Genomic DNA, 23,194 nt, shown 5'->3' on the forward strand with positions numbered 1-23,194 from the left:
TCTGCCCTCAGAAAAAAATAAAACAATGAGCACTTTTTTTTTTTCAAAGATTTATTCATTTATTTATACAAACACTGGGTATAGTCAGAAGTGCGGGAGGGTGAGAGAATTCACCAGAGCCAGAGCGGGGAGCAGAACAGGCAGAAGGACCGAAGTACACTGCTGAGGGGAGCAGCGGGCGGCAGGAGAGGTCTGGCGCCATGCGGGACCCTCCTCCGGTGGCCGGGGAGCAGCCGGGTATCGAACCGGCGCTGCAGAGGCTGAGGGCAGCTTCGCCACCCAGCGCTCAACCGCTGCGCCACCGGAGAGACCCGACAATGAGCATTTCTTCTGGGGACAACCGTTTTGCGTTGACTCAGACATGCAGGCAAACCTTTCATTCCTGGGTGCTTTTTTTGTCTGTTTTTCAGTTCTGGATCCTCCCATTTCTTCAAAGATCTGGCTTTTTACTTCCCCCAAGATTTCTGTTATAGAGACTGAAGAAGCCATCATCCTCCTATAGGCTACTGAGTCTTAATATACCCTCTAGTCACCACCAAGCCTTCTTCTAAATGAAACAATTCCTGTTGCTTTAGTTCCACAGGTTCTTAAAATAGTGATCTGACCATCTGTTAGAATCGTCGAATTTTGATTGAAGAAGAGAAACCTCTTGGTTATAGTAGACTGGATAAAGGGAAAAAACATCTTAAGGAAAGATATGTAATGAAATTAATTTCTACCTTTTAATTCCAGAATATGAGTTGATTTCAGTCAACCCCTAGCAAACTCTTCTTAGCTCAGGGTAAAGGGCAGACCAGAATGAAGGTAAGTGGTACATTTATTTTTTTTTAAAGTTCTTTTTTTTTTTAAGATTTATTTATTTATTTATACAAGCACTGTAAGTGGTACATTTATTTTTTTTTAAAAGTTCTTTTTTTTTTAAGATTTATTTATTTATTTATACAAGCACTGGGTACAGTGAGAAGCGCGGAAGGGTGAGAGAATTCACCAGAGCCAGAGCGGGGAGCAGAACAGGCAGAAGGACCGAAGTACACTGCTGAGGGGAGCAGCGGGCGGCAGGAGAGGTCTGCGCACCATGTGGGACCCTCCTCCCGTGGCCGGGGAGCAGCCGGGGATCGAACCGGCGCTGCAGAGGCTGCGGGCAACTTCGCAACCCAGCGCTCAACCGCTGCGCCACCGGGGAGGCCCGGTAAGTGGTACATTTAAAGGGAGTGCTAGAGCTATTCCAGTCTTTCCTCTTCAGCCTCTTCTGGTATCTTTACTATAATTCTAGATATCATTTAGATACGTGGCTGGCTCCTGTGTGTCAGGCAATCAGGCACTTTACTAATACTAGGCACTTTATCTAACACTAATCACACCCCTTCTTTACAGATTCTGAGATAGAATCAAGAGTTAAATAAACTGCCCAAGCCAAGCAGCTAGAAATGAGAGGTAAGGGCATCCCCGGTGGCGCAGCGGTTGAGCGCTGGGTTGTGAAGCTTCTCGCGGCCTCTGCAGTGCCGGTTCGATCCTCAGCTGCTCCCCGGCCACCAGAGGAGGGTCCCACGTGGCACGCAGACCTCTCCTGCCGCCCGCTGCTCCCCTCAGCAGTGTACTTCGGTCCTTCTGCCTGCTCTGCTCCCTGCTCTGGCTCTAGTGAATTCTCTCACCCTCCCGCGCTTCTGACTGTACCCAGTGCTTGTGTAAACAAAACAAACAAGCAAACAAATAAATAAATCATAAATAAATAAATAAATAAAATACATGCCTCTTTAAAATAAAAATAAAAAAAAATGAGAGGTAAGATTCATACCAGGATGCAACCCCACACCTCCTCCTCTTGTATCATGCTGTGCTTTATGTTTCTCTGGGACAACTCCCCTCCCCAAAAAAAAAAAGAAAAGAAAAAGAAAAAGCCATAGGATGACTTTTGTGTTAATAAGAGGAGCAGGAGCAAGGACTAATGAGAAATACTGATACCAGATGAGGAGGAAGGAAAGTAGTATTTGTTGAGCATATGCAGTGTTTTAAGCACAATACCAGGTTCTTTCACCATCTTTATTCATTTATTCCTCACAGTCACCTGGTGTGGAGATGATTTTATCCTTATTTTACGTATGAGGAGATCGAGGCCTAGAGAAAAAAGTAAAGAGCCCAAGGCCATGTAACTAAATGATTTTAAGCTCTGCATTTGAATCTCAGGCTTCAAAGTCACAGTAAGTCATTGCTCCCTTTTTGAAATGCTTTTTTGGAGGAATGAGAAGGGACAATAGAACCGTGGTGACTCGAGTAGGCACTGGGCGGGAGAGACAATTTAGTGTAAAGAGACGACTAAGATCACAGCAGGGAGTCAGGGGAGGACACTGGAGACTAGTTTCTCTGAAGCGTTTCAAGTAGGATGTAACCTCTGTGGGCATCAGTTTTTTCTAGTAAAAAATGGGTGATCTGAATTAGGCAATCTCCAAAACCCCTTCCAGCCCCAGAGTTTTGTGTTTTAAGTATTCAGAGGGTGCTGCCAACATTCCTCTTCCCCTAGGAGCACAACGTGACGGCTTGGGGTCCGGTCCTGAATAGCTCTTGAGGGTCCTGGAGCTGGTTGGACTCGGTGCCGCCGGGACCAGACTTTTTGGGGTGCAGGAGTGGGAGACCAGTATGATCTCGGTCCTTTGCCGCTATGATTTCCAAACGTGCGGAAACAGGACCCCTCTGAGATTTAAGCAGCAAACTGAGCGCACAGGGACGGGGACAGTCACTTTGTGGGGCTCGACCGGGCGACCGGGAGAGGCTCTCCGGGCGTCAGGCGGCACCAGGCTGGATTCAGGCTTATCGGCCGCAGCTGGCCGGGCCGGGGCTGGCGTCTCGCCCGGGTGGGCGGCGGCCGCGCCGGGCGCCCCCGGCGGCGAGCGCGGCGCGCGGGCCCCTCACCCGCGCCTGGCCTGCGGAGGGAGCCGGGCGAGCGGCAGGAGCTGCTCCTGCGGGCCGGGGCCGTCGCCCCGGCGGCAGCGGGAGGCGTCGCTGGGGCCCGACGCGCGCGGGGGGCGGGGGCAAAGGCGCCGCGAGCAAAGTCCAGGCCCCTCGGCCTGGCCGCAGAGCCCCTCGCACCCCGCTGCTCAGCCAGAGACGCGCAAGGTCCGAGGTGAGGGAGGCCCCGGCCTCGCCCGGCGGCGGCGGGAAAGCTCCGGGACGGCGGGCGCGGGGCGGGGGCAGCGGCTGGACCTCTCCCTGCGCCCCGGGCGCCCCGTGACCCGAGCGCACGGGCTCCGACCTCTGCGGCGGGGGAGGCCAGGCGGCTGGTGGTGCTACCCGAGCTGGGGCGGGGGCACCTGGACCTGAGGCTGTGGTTTCTCCTCAGGCTGCGATGGCCCTGGAGGCGGGAAGGAACGGAACCGTCCGGCGTCCCAGGAGAGCGGAGGGCGACTTTGAACTGGGCAGCAGCAGGTACATCACTAGCAGCCACCGCTTTTCCGTTACACGCGAACCAGCAGGGCCAAATCCGGCCTTAAAAAGAAGTTGAGAAAATCGGTTGCTACCTCTGGCCTTTATTTTGGAGACTTGGCGGCGGAGCTGACCTTCCTCAATGAATGTCACTGAGGCGCCTTTTGGGACGGGCTCGGGAAGAAGAGGCTATCTTTAAAAGTGCTCGCTTCTCTTTGTGCAGGGTGATCCCGTGAATATCCGTGTTGTATAACATTCTTTGCATTATATAACTCAAAACTTTTGCAAATAACTTTAGTAAACATCATTAATCTCTCGTGCTTATAGAGCCTCAGGCATCTGCTGTTGATGGTTGTGCTTTTCGAAGGAGGGTAGTGAAGCCAAAGCCTCCCCCCTCCCCCCTCCAGTTATTCCTCTCGCTTCTGTCTGGCCGGCCTCCCCTCCTCCCGGCGCCGGCCAGTTCCTTCTTTCTCCTCTCTGGTGGGGAGGGGAACCTTGAGCGCTTCATACTTCCATAGCCTTCGCTTCCAAATCAGGTTTTATTTATTTATTTTTTTTGGTTCAGATGCATGGGGGGAAGCTCAGCGCTTCTTTTGCTAGCGTGTCTTTCTCCCCGAGCTGGCTCTTTGGTTCCCAGGGGCTCTAAGTGAACTTCACAGGCCTTAGTGAGCGGCCCAAGAGACCAGTCAATGGTGTGTTGTCTTTGCTTCCTCTTTCACAGTGGGAATAGTGAATCATTTTCGCCTATAGTCTCAACTAGTTTATGGGGCTGTTATGGTCTCTGAGTTCGTGCCAGGCCACCCAGAACAAATTGACCTGTGTCATCGACTAATCACCCAAAGGGACAAATTTATCAGGTTCTGTAGTGTGTCCTCAAGCTGCAAGGGGCCTGATTAGCCAACTGAAAAAATGCCTATCTGATGTTTAAACTGAAGCATTATTTTCGTCTGTTAACTTCGCCGTACAATGATATGTTTTGTTTCTTCTAAGTGCCATGGTATTTATTCATAGAAAATTTCGTGTGCCATGTAGTACCGGAAAATTGTTGGATGGTATTATTTCTACCAGGAAAATGAGGTTTTAATTAGGTGGCAATTTAGACTGGGATTGACTGTGAATCTATAAATAGATGGCATTTTCACGAGGAAGGCTATTTATGTATTGCACTGGCGGAACATTTGATGAGTGTACAAATGAACTATCCCTGCAAAAAGTGTAGTAACACTCCAGAACCCTTCAAAGTGGAGCTCATAGCCGTGTGTTGGAAAGAAAGAAAAAAAAAGTTCAAGAGAGAAATACAAAAAGTTAAAAGTATAAGATTATGAAATTAAATGTTGTGAGACTAATTTTTATAAAATCAAACCAAACTGTATACAGTCAAAGGAATTTAAGTTCACTTCAATTATTTAGGGCAAATTTACAGTTATATTCTTGTTCCAGTCATGCCATTATTATTGCCTGTGACTCATTCTTTTGAACATAATTTAATGGCAGATGCCTGTCCTTTGGTTTTAACAATTGTTCTAAATAATTGGGAATCAAGTCTTTTAAGTAAAACTTTATAACGGCTTGGACATTTAAGCTAAATAAATGAGTTTTAGTTAAAAAAATTCACTGTCTTCATCGAATTTGCGTTATTATGTGAAGGATAGACATAAGTAATACACGTGTTAAATAGGTAAACTACAGTAAATATTGAATTGTATGCTGTGGAAAAACTTTAGGCTGAGGAAAGCAGGAGTTCAAGGAAGAAATAGTAATTGATTTTAAGTAAGGTTGTTAAGCTAGATCTCATCTAGAAGATAATATTTGAGCAAAGACTTGAAGATGAGAACTCTGTGTGTGTTTGTGTGTGTGTGGTGTATACACATTCCTGGCAGAGGTAAATGATAATACAAAGACACTAAGATGGGAACATTTCTGGTGTGTTGAAAGACAGCAACAACAGCTGAATCAGGGGTGGAAGATGTGGTTCCAGAGGTAACAAAGAAATAGATCATGTCCAGCCCTAGAGGCCCTAGAGCCAATGCAATGATTTTGGCTTTTGTTCTGAGGAAAATAGAAGCCATTGTAGGCTTTTGAGCAGAGGACCAGCATCATATGACTTGAGTTTTCAAGTGACTTCTCTGGTATAAGTGGAATAGAGTCTAGTCAGGAGCTGTTCTACTGAATTATTGAGGACTGTAAAGTGGTGAGAAGTAGTTGTATTCCAGGTGTGTTTTGATTGTGGAGCCAACAGTATTTCCTGACACTTCTCACAGTTGGTCAGAAGCGTGGAATTTATTAATTTTAGATCAATGTTAACTAATTAGCAAGAAAAGAATTAATTATTTGGTAGACATCATTACTATATTCATCTTTCCTCTGCTCTGTGAGCTTTGTGAGGAAAGTGATCATTTCTTGTTTTGACATATATCCTTGTAGTACCTTGGACAGTTACTTCTGCACTTGGTGATTGCTTGTAGTGTTTATTAAACTGGATATTTTTGACTATTTATAGAATCACAGTTTTATATTTAGAAATATTTTGATAGTTGATCGTGATAACTACTAAAATTTTTATTCAATTGACTGTGAAACATTTTGTAATAGTTTTAAATTCAATTAAATTTTTTACAGCAACCAAGACAGGAAAAAAATGAAGAAAGTGAATTTGATTGGACCATTAACATTGGTAAGCTGTAAAATATTAAATGTGAATACTTTGTCCCTTTATCAAATTTGGTGTCTTGAATCAATAGCTATAAAGCAAATCTTTCAAGAAGATCTATAGGCAGTGATAGATTTTCTTATTGCCCCTGTTGTCCCTTAGTTTGGCTCATCATAGTCAATGGCCCACATTCTCAAGATGGATGATAGAAGAGATTGGCTGTGAAGCAGAGCAGAGCTCACTAGCTTACAGGGATATTGAAAACAGGGTTTGTATTTGTAGCACATAAAAACCAACTAATTTCATGAGAATGAATTTCTGCATTTGTTTTACAAAAAGCACCAAATTTGGCTTAAAGTAAAATTGCATATAAAGAATGTTGAGTAATCATAGAAAAATTAAAATAATTAAGAAATCTATGTACACAGTTGGCTTCCAGGAAATTTTATTAAATATGGGATAACTTTTAAGGATTCAGATTATGTTTAAGACAATTCTTAGTGATTTCCTACTGGCACAAGATAAGACAACATATTTTTGGAAGAAAGTTAATGTGTTTTTCATTTGTAATATGTCTCAGGGAGGTGACTCAACAAAGTATTTGCCCACTTTTGGTAAATATGTTTCAAACTCTAACAGACAATTTTTTTTTTTAATAGAGGCATGTTTATTTATTTATTTGTTTGTTTGTTTTGTTTATACATGCACTGGGTACAGTCAGAAGCGCGGGAGGGTGAGAGAATTCGCCAGAGCCAGAGTAGGGAGCAGAGCAGGCAGAAGGACTGAAGTACACTGCTGAGGGGAGCAGCGGGCGGCAGGAGAGGTCTGCGCGCCACGTGGGACCCTCCTCCGGTGGCCGGGGAGCAGCCGGGGATCGAACCGGCGTCACAGAGGCCGCGGGCAGCTTCGCAACCCAGCGCTCAACCGCTGCGCCACCTGGGAGGCCCTAACAGACAATATTTGATTGCAAAGAAGTTGGTATTAAATGACATGTCAGCTGAAAACTCCAACTGAATAAGTAAAAGATGAAAGGACACCAAAACATCTTCAGTCCCAAATATTGCTACACACTTGTTACCACAAAGCCCCATTCATTCTCTTCTTTCTTATTCTTGTGGTGTTTTTGTCTAAAAATCTCAGTAAGAGTACATTTTTCTAAAGTAAAACTTTGTGCCTTAGAAAATAAATTGTAAAATTAAACCTGATTTTAAAGCACAGATTTTAAATCTGTCCCCTATAGAAAACAAAATACCATAAACCTTGAGGTATACACATAAAATGTTATTGAAATTTAAAAGCTAAAATTTAAATTAAATTTGAATGTATTCTTTTTCAATCTTTGAGTAAAATTTTTGTCCTAAAAGAGATTCAGGACAAAACTCTGTTTTAACAAAATTAGAAATGTATTTTTTTGAATGACTTTTAACATTTTTTAAAAAGATTTATTTATTTATACAAGAACTAGGGTACAGGCCAGATGTGTGGGAGGGTGAGAGGATTCACCAGAGACAGAGCCGGGAACAGAACAGGCAGAGTGAATGAAATACATTGCTGAGGGGAGCAGCAGGCAAGACAGAAGAGGTCCGCCCCGCCATGTGGGTTGTTCCACCACCAGCGGGGATTGAACCAGCACTGCAGAGGCTGGGGCCAGCTTCACAATGCTGCGTTCAACCACCTGTGCCACCAGGGAGGCCCAAAAAATATTTTTTTTAATTGATGAAAACAAATCTAGTTTTACTAGGATGTTGCTGTGAAATTCACATAAATTAAAATTCCTGCTTACAGGCAATAAAATTTAATTAATATGAAAAGCATTTAAAATATTCTTTGATTTCATATAAATGCTCAGTAAAGAGAGCATCATGTAACAACCTGAACCTGTGCTTGTAACAATGACTGGTAGACCCAAATGTTTTATCTCCCCTCCCCAAGAGCCTCTAAAATGAACCTTGGGAAAGCAAATCCTTTTGTAACAATTTTAAGGACCATCCCATTTACTCTTGACCTAACCTGCTCCCCTTGTTCAGTTCTTTGCTACACCTGGCTTCTGATTAGTCTCTTTGAGCATTCTTGCTTGCCCTAATTGTTTGATGATGAAATTTGGCCTCCCCAGACTGAATTTCTGGAACACTTTGAGAACACTGTGAATGCAGTCATTCCCTCCCCTCTATATGCTTTTGACCTCAGGCTGCCTAGGCATATTGAGCCTATCTAACTCAGCTTCAACATTCAAGGACTATATTCTACCAACCATAATTTATCGTTTATTCTCTGATGACTAGTCTTTGCCTCCCAAACAGAAGGTGGAGTTGGGGAAGTAGGTAGAGAGAAAATGTTATAAAGAAAGGAACAATGCAAGGAACAGAGAAGGAGGTATAGAAATGGAAAATCAAGAAAAGTCTGGAAGGCAGGGAAGGAGAGAAGAAACAAAGAAAGAGCACCATGGAATGTTCTATCTAAAATGGGGAGAAATTAGAGGGAATGAAAAAAGATAGTGAGGGACAATCTTTGGAGTATTATGACACTAATCAACTGGCTAGTTCTTGGGTGTTGTACACTTCACTGTAACAACTGGCATCACCCCTCCCCGCTGTATCTAGGACCAAGTTCAAGATCCATGGTTGGCCCATCAAGCTTTAATATCTTTCTTTAATATCATCTCCTACATTTTATACTGTATATTTTAGGAATTTTGCTGCATGGAATCACCTGAGCACTCTAGGCAATTTTGAATCACCTTGCTATTCTAAGTCTGAACATCTCTACTTCCTCATCATTCCCCAGTCTTAGTCATATAATCCTTCCATTCGTACACACTTACTAACACTCAAGATTCTGCAAGAAGCACAATCTCCATGTGCAAGACTTTCCTAAAGTACTGTCTTGGCACTCCATGATACTTGTTATCTGCAGAGCTGCCTTCTAAAAGCTATAAACTTCTAAAACGAATGTTAACCTCAAAACTCAGAGAATTGGTTTCTCCCCCTCCTCCATTTATAATTTTTCCTCTGAAATTTTCTGTAGGAGGGCGTCCCTGGTGGCCTGGGGGCTAAGACTCAGTGCTACCACCTTGATGGCCCTCCTGCAGCAAAACTGCGTGAGTTCATCCCTGGCCAGGAGCTAACCCACATGGCGCAGCAGACCTTTCCTGTTTCACCCATTGCTCCCCTTAGCAGTGGAGCAGAACAGTGGACCTGCCTGTTCTGCTCCCTATTCTGTCTCTGATGAAGCCTCTAATCTCTCCACACCTCTGGCCTACACTCCAATTCTTCTACTCCAAAATAAAAATAAAATGAAAATCTTACAATAAAGAAATAATTCTTGAAAAGAAAAGAAAATTTCAAGAATGCAGTATGTGTGTGTGCATGCACATGTGGATATGCAATTAATGTGTCTAACCCAGCTTTTCTTAGCTATTTAGGAGCTCTGAAGATTAAATAATATTTCTTAATGGAACCAAATCTTTATCTCTTTTGATTATATTGCAATCATTCAACCAAATTAGATACTGGCCAAATAGAATTAGATTGATTTCTTCACAGAATACAAAATAAATTTGTATCAACATTTTCTTTGAGGGCCTCCTGGATGGCGCAGCAGGTTGGGCGCAGCGGGTTGGACGCAGCGCTGTGAAGCTGTCCGCAGCCTCCGCGGTGCCCATTCAATTCCCGCCTGGCCAGGGGAGATTCCCACGTAGCACAGCAGACCGCTCCTGTCTCTCCTGTGTATTTCGGTCCTTCTGCTTGTTCTGCTCCCCGCTCTGTCTCTGGTGGATTCTCTCACCCTCTGGCGCCTCTGGCCTGTACCCCAGCTCTTGTATCAATAAATAAATCTTGAAAATTTTTTTTTCTTTGATCCCTGAAACAGTTATTTGTACCAGTTACCTTAAATACAAATCCAACATGCATGTAATTATGGTAAAAGAGAAATGCTATTCCATAAAAATGATTTCATTTCCTTTTTTCCAGTTTCGGTACTCTGATTGGCAGGATAAATTATTTATGTCACTGGGCACTATCATGGCCATAGCGCATGGATCAGGTCTCCCCCTCTTGATGATCGTATTTGGAGAAATGACTGACAGATTTGTTAATACTGCAGGAAACTTCTCCTTGCCAGGTAAGCATTTTTTCTACTTAAAAAAATACATAGTACTCCAACTGAGTGAAAAGTAGAAATTAATTTTGCTAGTCATCATCTACTTGTTAATGATTTGACATCCCAGATATCACAGGAGTTGTTAAATTCTCAGAAAATTCCCCAAAACTTACTTAAATTTCAAGAAACATATGTACTCTATTTGACTCTTGAGGAAATATACAGAAAGCTTTCTATCTAAATAAAGTAAAGAAGTCATTCTGCTTGAGGACTGTATACAGATTGGACATTAGTGATTAATGATGAGTTTCAAAATATGTCAGTTAGCAATAATAGTAAGTAGTACTTCTTAGCTGTTCTCAGCTTACAGACCCATTTCAAAAGAGAAAATAGAAGACCAGAAATTTTTTCTCCTTACTCTTTTTGGTTATGCCCATTTTCTATCTAATTTTTTGATCAACCAGGCTGACTAGAAATTGATTGAATAATCCACTAAAGAGTGCATGAATTCAATATGAGAATGATATGTTTTGAAGCTCACCCAAAGGACTATAAATTACTGAAAAATCACAGGAGTCATATAAGTTAATGTCATTTATAAGATGGGATGTAGCAAAAGCATTAAAGTGAGATTCCATGGGACATAGTTATTTTCATATTAGCCAAATTGGACACAGAGAAAATTTCTATGCTTTGTACTAAGCCTGGGCATTAGACTGGAGAACACTGAGTGAAGCTTTATTGGTACACAGGTAGTAGAACATGAGAAAGAACAATCTGATATATGAAAAGTGGCTTTCATAGCAAAGATACCTGGGAAATAGTTGACTCTATCAATTAGATAACATTTAGTAAGATTTCTCAGTGTTTGCTAACTTAAAACCACATATTTGATTAGCATTGTAAGACTTAACTATAATTACCTAAGAGAATGTGATTTCTTGATTTATACAATAGGATCTGCTAGCATTCAGATCAACAGATAGGTATTCTAGAAATCCAATAAAAAGAATCCTTTGAATAGTGAAAGCAAGCACCCACAAAAATAAGATGTATTTATTTATTCTTAAGTACTATTATCTCTGAGAAGATCCTCTTTATAATAATAATGAAACAGTAATAGTAAATCTTCATTGTATTTATAATGCACTAGATCTTATTTCACTCACAAGAACAATCCTACACAGAAGATAATATTGTCCTCTGTGACATAATAGGACACTGAGCACTGATATGTCCTTAGGGACATATAACAAGGATAAATGACCTGTACAAAGTTATATAGTTGGTGAGTTTTAGGATAGAATTCAAACCCAGGTCTTTTTTGCTACTCAAGTCATGTTCAATACTGTACACACTATACTTCCAACTTAAATAATTATGTTTTCTCTTAAAAAGGTATTTGGAAATTTCTAAATGGATCACTTATATTTGTTCAGTAGCCAAAATTTTAACACAAACACCATATAGGTAAAATCGGGGTAAGATAGGGAGGTTTAAAATCTTTAAGGAAGTGAGGAATAGGAATTTTCTGTTTGTTCTTATAAGATCTATAGATTTCTCACACACACACACACACACACACACACACACACACACACACACACATATAAGTCCATTATCCTACACATATGTCCATTATCCTACATATTGGTATTTATATATCTTAATTAGGATATGTGCATATTCAGAAACATCAATCAAAAATTTATTTTAATTAAGGGTAAAAAATCAGACTAACTGATGAATGGGTAAACAAAATGCAGTATATACAAAACAGTGGAATATTATTCAGCCTTTGAAAGGAAAGAAATTCTGAAATATGCTACATATTCTACAAGGTAGATGAATCTTGAAGGCATTATGCTAATGAAATGCTAATCACAAAAATACAAAGTTGTATGCTTCCACTTATATGAGGTGTCTATAGTAGCCAAATTCAGAGAAATAAAAAGTAGAATTGTGGTTGCTAGGGCCCATGGGAAGGAAGAAAGGAGAATTGTTTTAAAATAGAATCTTCTCACTCCACGTACCTCTGACCTATAACCCAGTTCTACACAAAAATTTTTTTTTAAAAGTTAAATAGGCATATCACTTAAGTTTTATAAGATGAAAAAGTTCTGGAGATTAGTTGTACAACAATATGAATATAATTAACACTACTAATGATACAGTTAAAATGGTTAAGGTGGTAAATTTTATGTTATATTTATTTTATCACAAATTTTAAAAAATCACATTAAAACAACGCATCATTTTTATCACAGATGAGTTAGCATTTGGACCAGTGTAATTAGTCCTGTTTTGTTTTTTCTAACACTAAAATAGCTCTACAACTTTCTTATTTGGGTCAGTTTGCTTTGTTTTTTTACTTGTTTCTAATTATGCAACTGAATAGCTTTGAAGCTGGGCATGGCAGACAGGTGCCATGTGCTGTGCCAGGGGCTAAATTCAAGGTCTCTCTGTGGAATGGCATGAGTAAGTATTTAGAGACCTGTGATTGTTGGAGTGATAAACTCACCAGCACTGCCAACTTAGCTTAGTAACCTCCAAGCTTAGTAACCTCCAAATTATATGACCCTTGGTCCTCTATAGCCATGTTCATTAGGTATATTGTCTGTTTTGGAGGATTTGGAATGGTTTCTCAAATATTTTGAATTTCCAATATCCACTACTTGGTAGTTTGTAAAAATAATATTCTCATACTTTTTTTGGGAAAATGAATGTTTGAAGGATACTCACTGTAAACCCAGAAAACTCACTGATATGTTTAGAGTTGTAGAATTTAGCAAGTCAGGAGATTGAGAGAAGATAGCTAGCTAGTTGGTTGTCCTTTACAGAACTTGCTAGCTCATCTCAGAGATGTTTATTAGAGTCTGTTCTTTAAAATGTTGGACTCTTGGATAGCTAGAGAAAGTATGAGCAAAATGAGAAGGGAATGTTAGAAGGAAATAGAGGTTTAATTACAAGGGGTCTGACAATGACTTATTGTGAACAGAGCATGTCCTTGTCAACAGAATAAAACTACTCCATGACAAGGTCATTTCCTCACAATAACTCAGTTGTGCAGAAACTATATTACATCCAAAACCTAAGGACAGAATCTTAGCAAATAGTTTTTCTGCAGAATAGCAGGAACTTGATATATCTTATGCCAACTCTAGGTGGCTGTAATAATCTAGGAAATTCTGTGCAGAAATCAATACACCCTGCATGTTCTTGCATTGCCTCAGTGTTAGCTAACTGTCTATACTGTCTAATCAACCTAGACAAATATCAGCTCTTTTGGTGCTGAATATTTCTGTATAATAAAAGAACTCCTAGGCAGAGCCAAGGAAGGAAACATTGATTAACTTTAAGACTCAAAGTGACAGTCAGGACTCCCTATGCAGTGTCTTATTACAAATCATTAAGGCATATGTTTATTATTTAGGCCTTCACTCACCAGCTAGATGACTGTGGGCAAATTACTTATCCTCTATAATTCTTATTACTGTCATCTTATTACCTCTATAATTCTTATTACTGTCGTCATAGATTTACTGATGAAACTACGTAAGATGATTTATATACTGTATCTGTAACATAGTAAATGATTAATAATATTAATAGGGAATCCTGATAAATCATTTAATGGGGAAAACTAGTCATAAGAACTTGGAAATGAAACAACCACTTTAAGATTCTGTTTCTGGGCCTCCCCGGTGACGCAGCTGTTGAGTGCTTGTTGCAAAGCTGCCCGCAGTCTCTGCAGCGCCGGTTCGATCGCCGGCCGCCGGTGAGGGGCCCACACGGCGTGCAGACCTCTCCTGCCGCCCGCTGCTCCCCTCAGCAGTATATTTCGTCAGTCTGCCAGTTCTGTTCCCTGCTCTGGCTCTGGTGAATCCTCTCACCCTCCCGTGGTTCTGACTGTACCCAGTGCTTGTATGTATAAATAAATAAATAAATAAATAAATAAATAAATAAATAAATAAATAAATAAATAAATCTTTAAAAAAAAATTCTGTTTCTCAGCTATACTATGGATGAATTATATGGGAGCTTTTTTAAATTAATTTTCCATGTCTTATGGGAGGCATTTGGGGGGGACTAAAGTAGAACTTCTCCAACCTGGCACATTAGATCAACTTGGTATACTTTTTAGAAATATGATGCTCTAAACTCAGCCAGAGGTTCTGACTTAATGGGTTTTGGGCTGAAACTGAACCTGTGTTTTTTCAAATTCCCCATGTGATTATAATAGGCAGTCATTGTTGATAACTCCTGAACCAGACAACCATTTAGAAACGTGTGAGACTGAAGCAAAATAGATAGCACCTCAGTCAGAAAACCAGGTGTAGGCCCTTTCTAGATCTGAAATCCCCTGGAGTTTGTAGACCAAGAATTCCAGATCTAGAGTTCTGTGACTTTTTTTTGATCATATCAACTCATATTTGTCTCACCTTTGTCTCCAGGTAGCAGAAACCCTTATTTTCCTGGGGAATCTGGGGCACCTGGGATTACCACCCTAGATATAGATAGCCATTCTCAGTTTGGGATTCTGAGAGCAAAGCAGATCAAACCTGGAATGCTCATAAATTCTTGTTTCCTAGAAAGGGGTGTCAGTCTGAATTGTAATATCCTCAGTAAGAGAATTAAAAATTTGAGGTAGGCAAGGTTTCACCTGATTTCTAAGTTCAGGAGAAAAAAAAAAACACCCTATAATAAATATGTGTAGGTTTCCCAAGATTTTGAACAATGATTTCAACAAATACCAGTTTGAGATTAGTTTGTCTATCTTTAATACAAACACAGTTCCTGTTTGGATATCAAAGATACCATATTCCTTAGATCCTTTTGGAAGAAGGTAAAGAGAATATACACAGCACCCAGAAAACATACCCCTGGATTATTTACAGATGACAAAGGAACAAAGATTAGTTTCTCTCCTAGCATCATGGCATATGAGAAAGACCTACCTTAGTATTTTTTTCAATAATTCTGTGATAATTTATCTTGCTGTTTTATACTTTCAATAGACATGAGCTTTTTTTTTTTTAAGTTCCTTTTTTGTTTTACAAAAAGTGAAAATAAATCCTATCAATCAGTATATTATAGGATTAGGAACTGTCTAGTAAAATGTTAGGACTTTGTCTACTTACTACCTATGTGACTTTGGGTAAATTTGTTTGTCTCTCTGTGAGGATTGTATAAATGGGATAAGATAAAACCTGCCTTATAGGTTTGTTGTGAAAATTAAATGAATTAATACATGTAAAGTGTTTAGAACAGTACCTGTATGTAATACATGCCCAATAAATGCTAGCTAATTTTTCCTCCTTTGCAGTGTATATAATTCAATCTTATTACTTATGAGGGAACAGATATGTTATCTGTGCATATATAAAACTAAAGTTCACAGATGCAGGAATCTGTACAGTGCTTTTAGCTACTAGGGAAAAAATTGCCCCTTAAATCTTTTTTATTTTTTCCTTTCTATTTGGACCATTTCTTTATCCTTCCTCTGCTTTTTTTATGCTCTTTGGACCTCTTGCCTTTTCTCATCTCCTCTCTGTAGCCTTAGGAAGCTGTTTTGCTAAAGGCCTGAGCCCACTACATTCGGGAAAGAATTGGGAGGGCTCATCCTCCCCATCTGGGCCCTAGATGTCCTATATCTAAACTGTTGGGTTCTTTACTTGAGTAAAGTGAAAAGAGTGCACTTGAGAATGAAAACAAAAGAAAAGCAAAGATTTAAAAATCCTAGCAATGCCTATTAACTGTTCAGCCTTTTAAAAAAAACCTAATTTTTGTTTTGTTTTGTTTTTATTTAGTGAATTTTTCATTGTCTATGTTAAATCCAGGCAGAATTCTGGAAGAAGAAATGACTAGGTAATTGGCCTATCTATATATCTTTCTATCTATGGTCTATCTATGGAATGCTTTTTAGAATGTTTTATTTGAAAATAATTTTAAACTTACAGAAAATTATAAGAATAATACAGAGAATACCTGTGTACTCTTTACTGAGATTGACCTACTTTCATCATTTATTTTCTGCCTCCATCATTTAAAATAAGTTGTCTGTATCATGGCCTTTACTCACAAGTATTCCAGTGTGATTTCTAAGAATAAGGACACAGGTATACCTTGTTTTATTGCACATTGCTTTATTGCTCGAAACAATGCATTTTTTACAGACCCTTCACCTGCAAAAAGATAACTCAGGGAAGACTCAGGTGATGATTAGCAAATTTTTTAGTAATAAAGTGTTTTTAAATTAAGGTGTGTAGATTTTTTTAGACATAATGCTATTGCATCTTACCGACTATAAGGTAAACCTAATTTTTATATGTACCAAGAAATAAAATCTTTGTGTCAGTTCTTTTATTATGATATTCACTTTATCGTGGTGGTCTGGAGCCAAACCTAATGTATTTTTTATGTATTCCTATATTCTTTTCATAAGCACAGTTATCAACTTCAGTGAATTTAATATTGATATAATACTTCCCCATCTGTATTCCAATTTTCTCAGCAAATCCAATAGTATCATTTATGGCATTTCTACCTATTCCTTCAACCCTATTAATATAAATCTCAAAAACCTGTAACATAATGTGTAGATATCAATTAATGTTGCTGATTTAAATGTGTACCACCTATATATATAGGCATAAAATACTTTTATCTGGAAACAGTTTGTAAAACTATATTTAAAAATTTTGAAAATATTGAAACCACATCTTTTATGTTTAAAGATGCTAACTTTCCTCTAATTAAATTAAGGCTTTATTCTACATTTGCTTGAATTCATGACATGTGAGTATACTATTTGAAAAAAAAAAATTTAAATTCTGCCAAGTAGGAGAAATTTATTTTGGTTCTTTGTAGAAACAATATGGGAAAACTTACCCTAAGAACAATTTCACATGCTCAATCTATTTATGCCTATATTTGTCTTATGTGAACAGTAGTAAACTTTTTCAGTAAGATAAGCAAGTTTAGGCTATTAATTATGTAGGGAGTCAAATTATATCTACATATTCTCAATATCAGTTAAAAATAACTTCTCAACATCAACATTTTTTTGCAGTTAACCATGAACATTAATCTACTTTCTGCAACTGATAATTCAAGTAAATAGATTTTCCATTGAAATTTTATAATTTAAGAAAAGAGAAAAAATTCATGTGTATTTGTTATTGCCCATGGTCTTTATGATCAGATCAATAAACTTATAATTCCTAATTCTGAAATTTCTCCTGAAAGAGATGAATAATGGACAGTATTTTAAAAAACCTTTCTAATTATTTTCCAGATATGCATATTATTACTCAGGATTAGGTGCTGGAGTCCTCATAGCTGCCTATATACAAGTTTCATTTTGGACTTTGGCAGCTGGCCGACAGATAAAGAAAATTAGGCAAGAGTTTTTTCATGCTATTCTACGACAAGAAATAGGCTGGTTTGACATCAACGACACCACTGAACTTAATACACGGCTAACAGAGTAAGTATATTGTTAATGTCACCCTTTCATAAAGAAATTAACCATTAACTGTGAAAATGTGTCAAGGAAAGACATAAAATGAACAAGTAGTGACTAGATTAAGCATTGGATATATAGGAGGATTAGATATCTGACTGCCATTTCTAGGATCATTTGCACCTTATGCCGTAGTGTAGTTTTCTTACCTGTTAGCTTTTTCTCCTCTGTTATATAGTGAACTTATTTCAGGACTGAGTCCATATTTTATACTCACTTGACTCTCATGGAACTAATTAAGGGCATGGCAGATATTATATTTTCAATTAATATAGTTGAGTGGATGAATAAATAATTGAATGAATTCACCAAGAGTCTTTTCTTTGTAATTACTGACTCCACTTATTCAATGAATAGTTGAGGGCCAATTATATGGCAAGCACTGTTCTAGATGTTTCTGGTATACAAGTGAACAAGACAAGAGATTTCAATCCCTTAGTTGCTGTCTTGCCAGCAGGGGGAGATAGATGATAGATTTTTTCCTTTTTGGAGTGCTGGTAAGAGGATAGTGAGCAGATGAAGTCAAAAAGGAGGAAAATCAAAGAATATAGGGCCTGATTGGCCTCATTTAGGAGTTCAGCTTTTACTCTAAGTGAAATGGGCACCATTTCTTATCTGAGTAAGAGCATGTTCAGATTTCCATTTTCAAAGAATCACATTGGTTGCTGCACTGAGGATAGAGTGAGCTGAGAATTAGAGCCACGGGGTGTTACAGTACCCTTCCTGATGCCTGCTTTTTAAATAAGTCAACTTATGTGTTCAGAATGTGAATGCTTCTCTAATAGGATTAACTAATTTAATAGTATCAACTTTAATATTAACTTCTTAGAAGCACAAACTAATCCTGAATTTCTTCCTTTGTATAATATTTAGGTGGGGAAAGTATCATTCAAGAGGCTAAGACTCTGAAAGAGGCTTTCAGTAGTATGAACCAGTTTTATCTGTCTATGTGTTTGTTAGATGTCTGTCATCTTTCTAACTGAAGACCTCCTGCCTGTAACCATTTAGGTGTGATCTTTTTTTAGTGACATCTCCAAAATCAGTGAAGGAATTGGTGACAAGGTTGGAATGTTCTTTCAAGCAGTAGCCACATTTTTTGCAGGATTCATAGTGGGGTTCATCAGAGGATGGAAGCTCACTCTTGTGATAATGGCCATCAGCCCTATTCTGGGACTTTCAGCAGCTATTTGGGCAAAGGTAGGTGGAACTTAGACATTTTCATGTGTGTTAACCTACACATACAGACTTGTTTTTAATATGTAGTATTTGGATATTTGTATTTGTGCTGTTACATGTCACTGGAAACCATATCTGGAAATATGTTGTTATTACGGGCTTTAGTAAGGAAGTTTATTTTTAATGTGATTCAAAATGTAACAGTCACTAACTCACCTGTAATTTAAATTAGTTTAAATTAATAGATAATTATGACCTTATTTAAGGAAATATAACTTTATAACATCTCTTGAAGCTATTGCATGAATATAAAAAATAAAGTTTGAATTTCCCTTTATTTTTAATTGTTACTTATAACAGTTAAATGGCATTCTGCCTACTTTTTCTTGGAATAAAAAATATAACCTTTCTTCTTAAGCCAACATTGCAGAGTTGAGAAATTTTACTGGTGATTTTGCTCATTCTATGGTTGATGATTTACGAAGTGAACTATCTCAGGCTCTTTTGTTTTGATTCTTCCTTTATCTTTTTCCTACAACATTTTGTGTTAACCATATTATTATTTGAGAATGCTCATAAGTGGATTTGGATATATTGTTTTCATAGTAATTAAAGATTATGAGAGAATAAAAGAAAGGATAGTGACTTATTTCATAGCTTTCTTTTACTTTATTTTTCAGTTAGCAGAGAAAATATAGATGTGGAGCTTTACATTATTCCCCTAAATGCCATTTAGAGAATTATGTGTGGATTTCCTTTAGAATATTCCTGGGGAGCATATCAACAGGGTGAATAAGATCTTGCCTTGTAGGGGTTGATAACAGACTTTGAGTCTAGTACATTGAAGATTTTTTTGCTTCATGACTTCAGTGTTTGGCAAAAGATAGGGCTTATGAAGAAAAAGTAGGAGAAGAGTTGACTAGACTGTTTTTTACTTTTCTTCCCTTACAAAAGTCATAAATGTTTCTCTTCTGTCTAGATTCTCTCTGCATTTAGTGACAAAGAACTAGCTGCATATGCAAAAGCAGGTGCCGTGGCAGAAGAGGCTCTGGGAGCCATCAGGACGGTGATAGCTTTTGGGGGCCAGAACAAAGAGCTGGAAAGGTCAGGAAGGTTCTTTGTCCATTGGTTCAAAGAACCCACTTTTACATTTTATTTTGTGGTGTGTGTTTATTAGTTTACTTTCCCTCACATTAACCCTTTCCCCGCAACTTCATGTCAGACTCTAAAGCAGGGTTTTTACCCTTTTGTGTTCTGTGGACTCCTTTGGCAGTCTGATGAAGCCTACTGAGTCCTTCTTAGAATCATGATTCTAAATATATAAACCAAAATACATAGAATTACCAAGGAAACCATTTCTATTGAAGTATATTCACCTAAATATTTTTAAATCATGATAATGTAAATATGTGCCTCTATTGTTAATATATTTAATAATAAGAACTAACTACTGGTCTAATAACTATTACTATAATTCCCAAGTAGCCTTGTTGGTAAAAGATATTTCAAGATATCTGTAACAATTGTAACATGATGTGAAAATGATCTGGTATTTTTGTTGGTGACAAAGTCACAATTACTGCTAATAATAAGCAGTTTGTTGCCTTCATTGATAATTGAAAGAAATACTAAATTTCAGCCAGAGGTTAATAAAAATAAATACATATTTTTCCCCACTTAAGTTCCTTGACCATAGTTCCCAGGGCAAGTCCCTGATCTCAAGGAACTTGATGTGCAAAAACTTAGATGCCAGGACAAAGCCCACTGATAAAGGCTACTCTGTTCTACATAAATGCCCCCACCAGTTTTGTTTAAATAATAATATCCCCTAATATAGCTAAGATATGATTTCATGTATTTTCTTTGCCTCATCTATGGGACTCTTGAAACCACAACTCTTTGAAATAGATATTCTCTGGAAATTCTTCAGCATTAAAAGCAAAGATTCCTGAATTCCCTCCATTTCATTTTCTATTTTTCTATTTCTTAAGCCCTCTCAAAACCAACATGTTACTGGTTTTCTAACCTCTTCCTTTTTTCTCTCTCACTGCTGCTTGCTGTACACAATAGTCCACACAGACCACACTAACCCTCAGTTGGACCTCAGGATGTCAGTGTAATCAGTGCCGCTCCATTAGCTGCAGTAAGCGAGCCGCCTAAGCAAAGGTAATTACAGCATGTCCACCACTGTCACCGGAGCCTTGTGTCACATTGGGGCAGACATTAATCTCCCTGCACACGCCTTGAAACCCAGCCACTTGGGAGTAATCACAGTGCTGGACATGGCATGCTGGCTGTCTCCCCAGAGACACAGCTCTGCTAAATGAATGCAGCGCCCAACACTGAGAGGACACTGAAGAGTTGGGTGCTTTCAGTAATTAAAAAGATAAACTTTTGGTGGCAGCATACATTTTTTAAAAAATGAAGAAATTCCCAACATCTCATTGGTTAAACTAAAAAATATGATGTTGTTGGGTATTTTGTTTTTGGTTAGAAACAGAAACTCCTTATTTGTACAATATTTTTCCCCATAGTCTCATGATATACCCATTGTATTTTTTTTCCCAAACAAAATTAAAATTTACAAATTCCTGCATCTAGCTTGGAAAAGTGGATTTAATATAAATTTATGTAAAAATATTCTAATTTAACAGAACCATTTGAGACATGTGCCTTTATGACAGAAGCCAGTAATATGAATATTAATTACTATTCAAAATACAATAGTCAAATAAGCAATATTCAGAATTATTAAATTCTAAAACAGTAACACTAATAATAATATCACTAGGAATTATCAGATCTTACCAACTATATGCCAGCACTCTACTAACTACTTTCTATAATTATCTGTCAACCTCACAATTATGTTGCAAGGTAGGCATTAACTCCATTTTACAGTTGATGAAACTGAAATCTAGAAAAATTGAGTAAGAACCTATATCTCATAGGTAGTGACTTTATAACCTTAAACCCTGGTTTTACAATTGAAGGACAGCCTGCTCCAAAAATAAATACATAAATAAAAGGCAAAGGTCCAGGTTTTAGTATCTGTAAGACTCCTAGTCCCTCATCCAGTGGGGCATTGAAGGACATATTTTCTCTTCTCTAGAAATGAGAAATTGAGCTATGAATCTAATTGTTTTAAGAGTCCAAAATATTATTTACATTTGGTTGCCATTCTCGGTTGGCTTTGTTTATCTCCCACCTTAACCTTCACCCATAATTTTGGCTATGAAGGTGATGGCAAACCTCTTCCATATCCCCAGGGGTGAGAGTTTACCCTGGAAGAGATATGGGAACATTGGTTGGACTGGTAGGGACCAAGGGAGATGTGTCCCAGCCAGTAAAGAGAAGGGTCAGATGTATTCTAGTCCTTGCAGATCCTGAATTTGTTTAGTTCCCAGGAAGCTGGGTCTCAACTGGGGTTTCTTATCTTGATGACTTTGTTCCTCAAGTTTCCAATAATACAAGAGTTGAGTAATAATGGATTATTTTCTTATTATAACACTTCCCCTTCATTTTCTGATAGGTACCAGAAGCATTTAGAAAATGCCAAAAAGATTGGAATTAAAAAAGCTATTTCAGCAAACATTTCCATGGGCATTGCCTTCCTATTAATATATGCATCGTATGCACTGGCCTTCTGGTATGGATCCACTCTAGTTATATCAAAAGAGTACACTATTGGAAATGCAATGACAGTAAGTAATTTTCTTAATATTTATGAAAAATCTGAAAATGTTATCCACCCATCCATTCTTTTCTTTCATATCTTTTTTTTTTTTTTTTTTAAGGATAAACCATGACTAGAGGCGTTTTTTTTTTCTCCCTTGGTAACTCTTTGCTCTGTCCTGTGGGCAAAACTGGCTTTCTAGAATATACATGACATAATTGTGAGTGGGTGAAAGAAAATAGCCTGTAATTATGTCAGCTGAGAAACATATACAACGTATAAAAAGAAACAGTTTACTAATGAGCAAATATGGGCTGAAGCCATTTCTGCTGTGGAATTTCAATATATAAGAGAAAATATTATTATATATAGTTCATAATATGAGAGAAATTTTAAATTTATATAATATAAACATTAGCTTTCTGAAATACAAGATAAAAAGTTATTTTAGTTTTTCTTCTTCAAAACAAAAACCTTTATGACTCTAAAAATAATACATGTGGGTTATACAAAGGAATAGAATATGGAATTTTAAAAATTAGAATTATTTATAATCTGGTAATCCATATGCCCTTAATAATATTTTTTGGTATATAATATATATATATATATATATATATATCTCTTCCAGATCATTTTCTATGTCTATACA

General features: G+C 38.2%; 1 protein-coding gene across 1 annotated transcript in view; it reads left to right on the plus strand.

The window, feature by feature from the left end:
- Nucleotides 1-2,859: 2,859 nt before the first annotated feature.
- Nucleotides 2,860-23,194, plus strand: part of ABCB4 (ATP binding cassette subfamily B member 4) — a gene marked incomplete at its 3' end in the record, with an annotated part of 60,321 nt that continues 39,986 nt past the window's right edge. The window contains exons 1-9 of the mRNA XM_084230846.1: nt 2,860-3,118; nt 3,335-3,420; nt 6,037-6,091; nt 10,036-10,186; nt 15,976-16,033; nt 17,463-17,654; nt 18,716-18,887; nt 19,846-19,970; nt 22,399-22,570. Coding sequence (XP_084086972.1) covers nt 3,341-3,420; nt 6,037-6,091; nt 10,036-10,186; nt 15,976-16,033; nt 17,463-17,654; nt 18,716-18,887; nt 19,846-19,970; nt 22,399-22,570 — 1,005 coding nt within the window. The 5' untranslated portion in view covers nt 2,860-3,118; nt 3,335-3,340. The remainder of the gene's footprint in view (nt 3,119-3,334; nt 3,421-6,036; nt 6,092-10,035; nt 10,187-15,975; nt 16,034-17,462; nt 17,655-18,715; nt 18,888-19,845; nt 19,971-22,398; nt 22,571-23,194) is intronic.

The sequence above is a fragment of the Talpa europaea genome (assembly GCF_964194135.1).
Source record: "Talpa europaea genome assembly, chromosome: 3".
Classification (NCBI taxonomy): domain Eukaryota; kingdom Metazoa; phylum Chordata; class Mammalia; order Eulipotyphla; family Talpidae; genus Talpa; species Talpa europaea.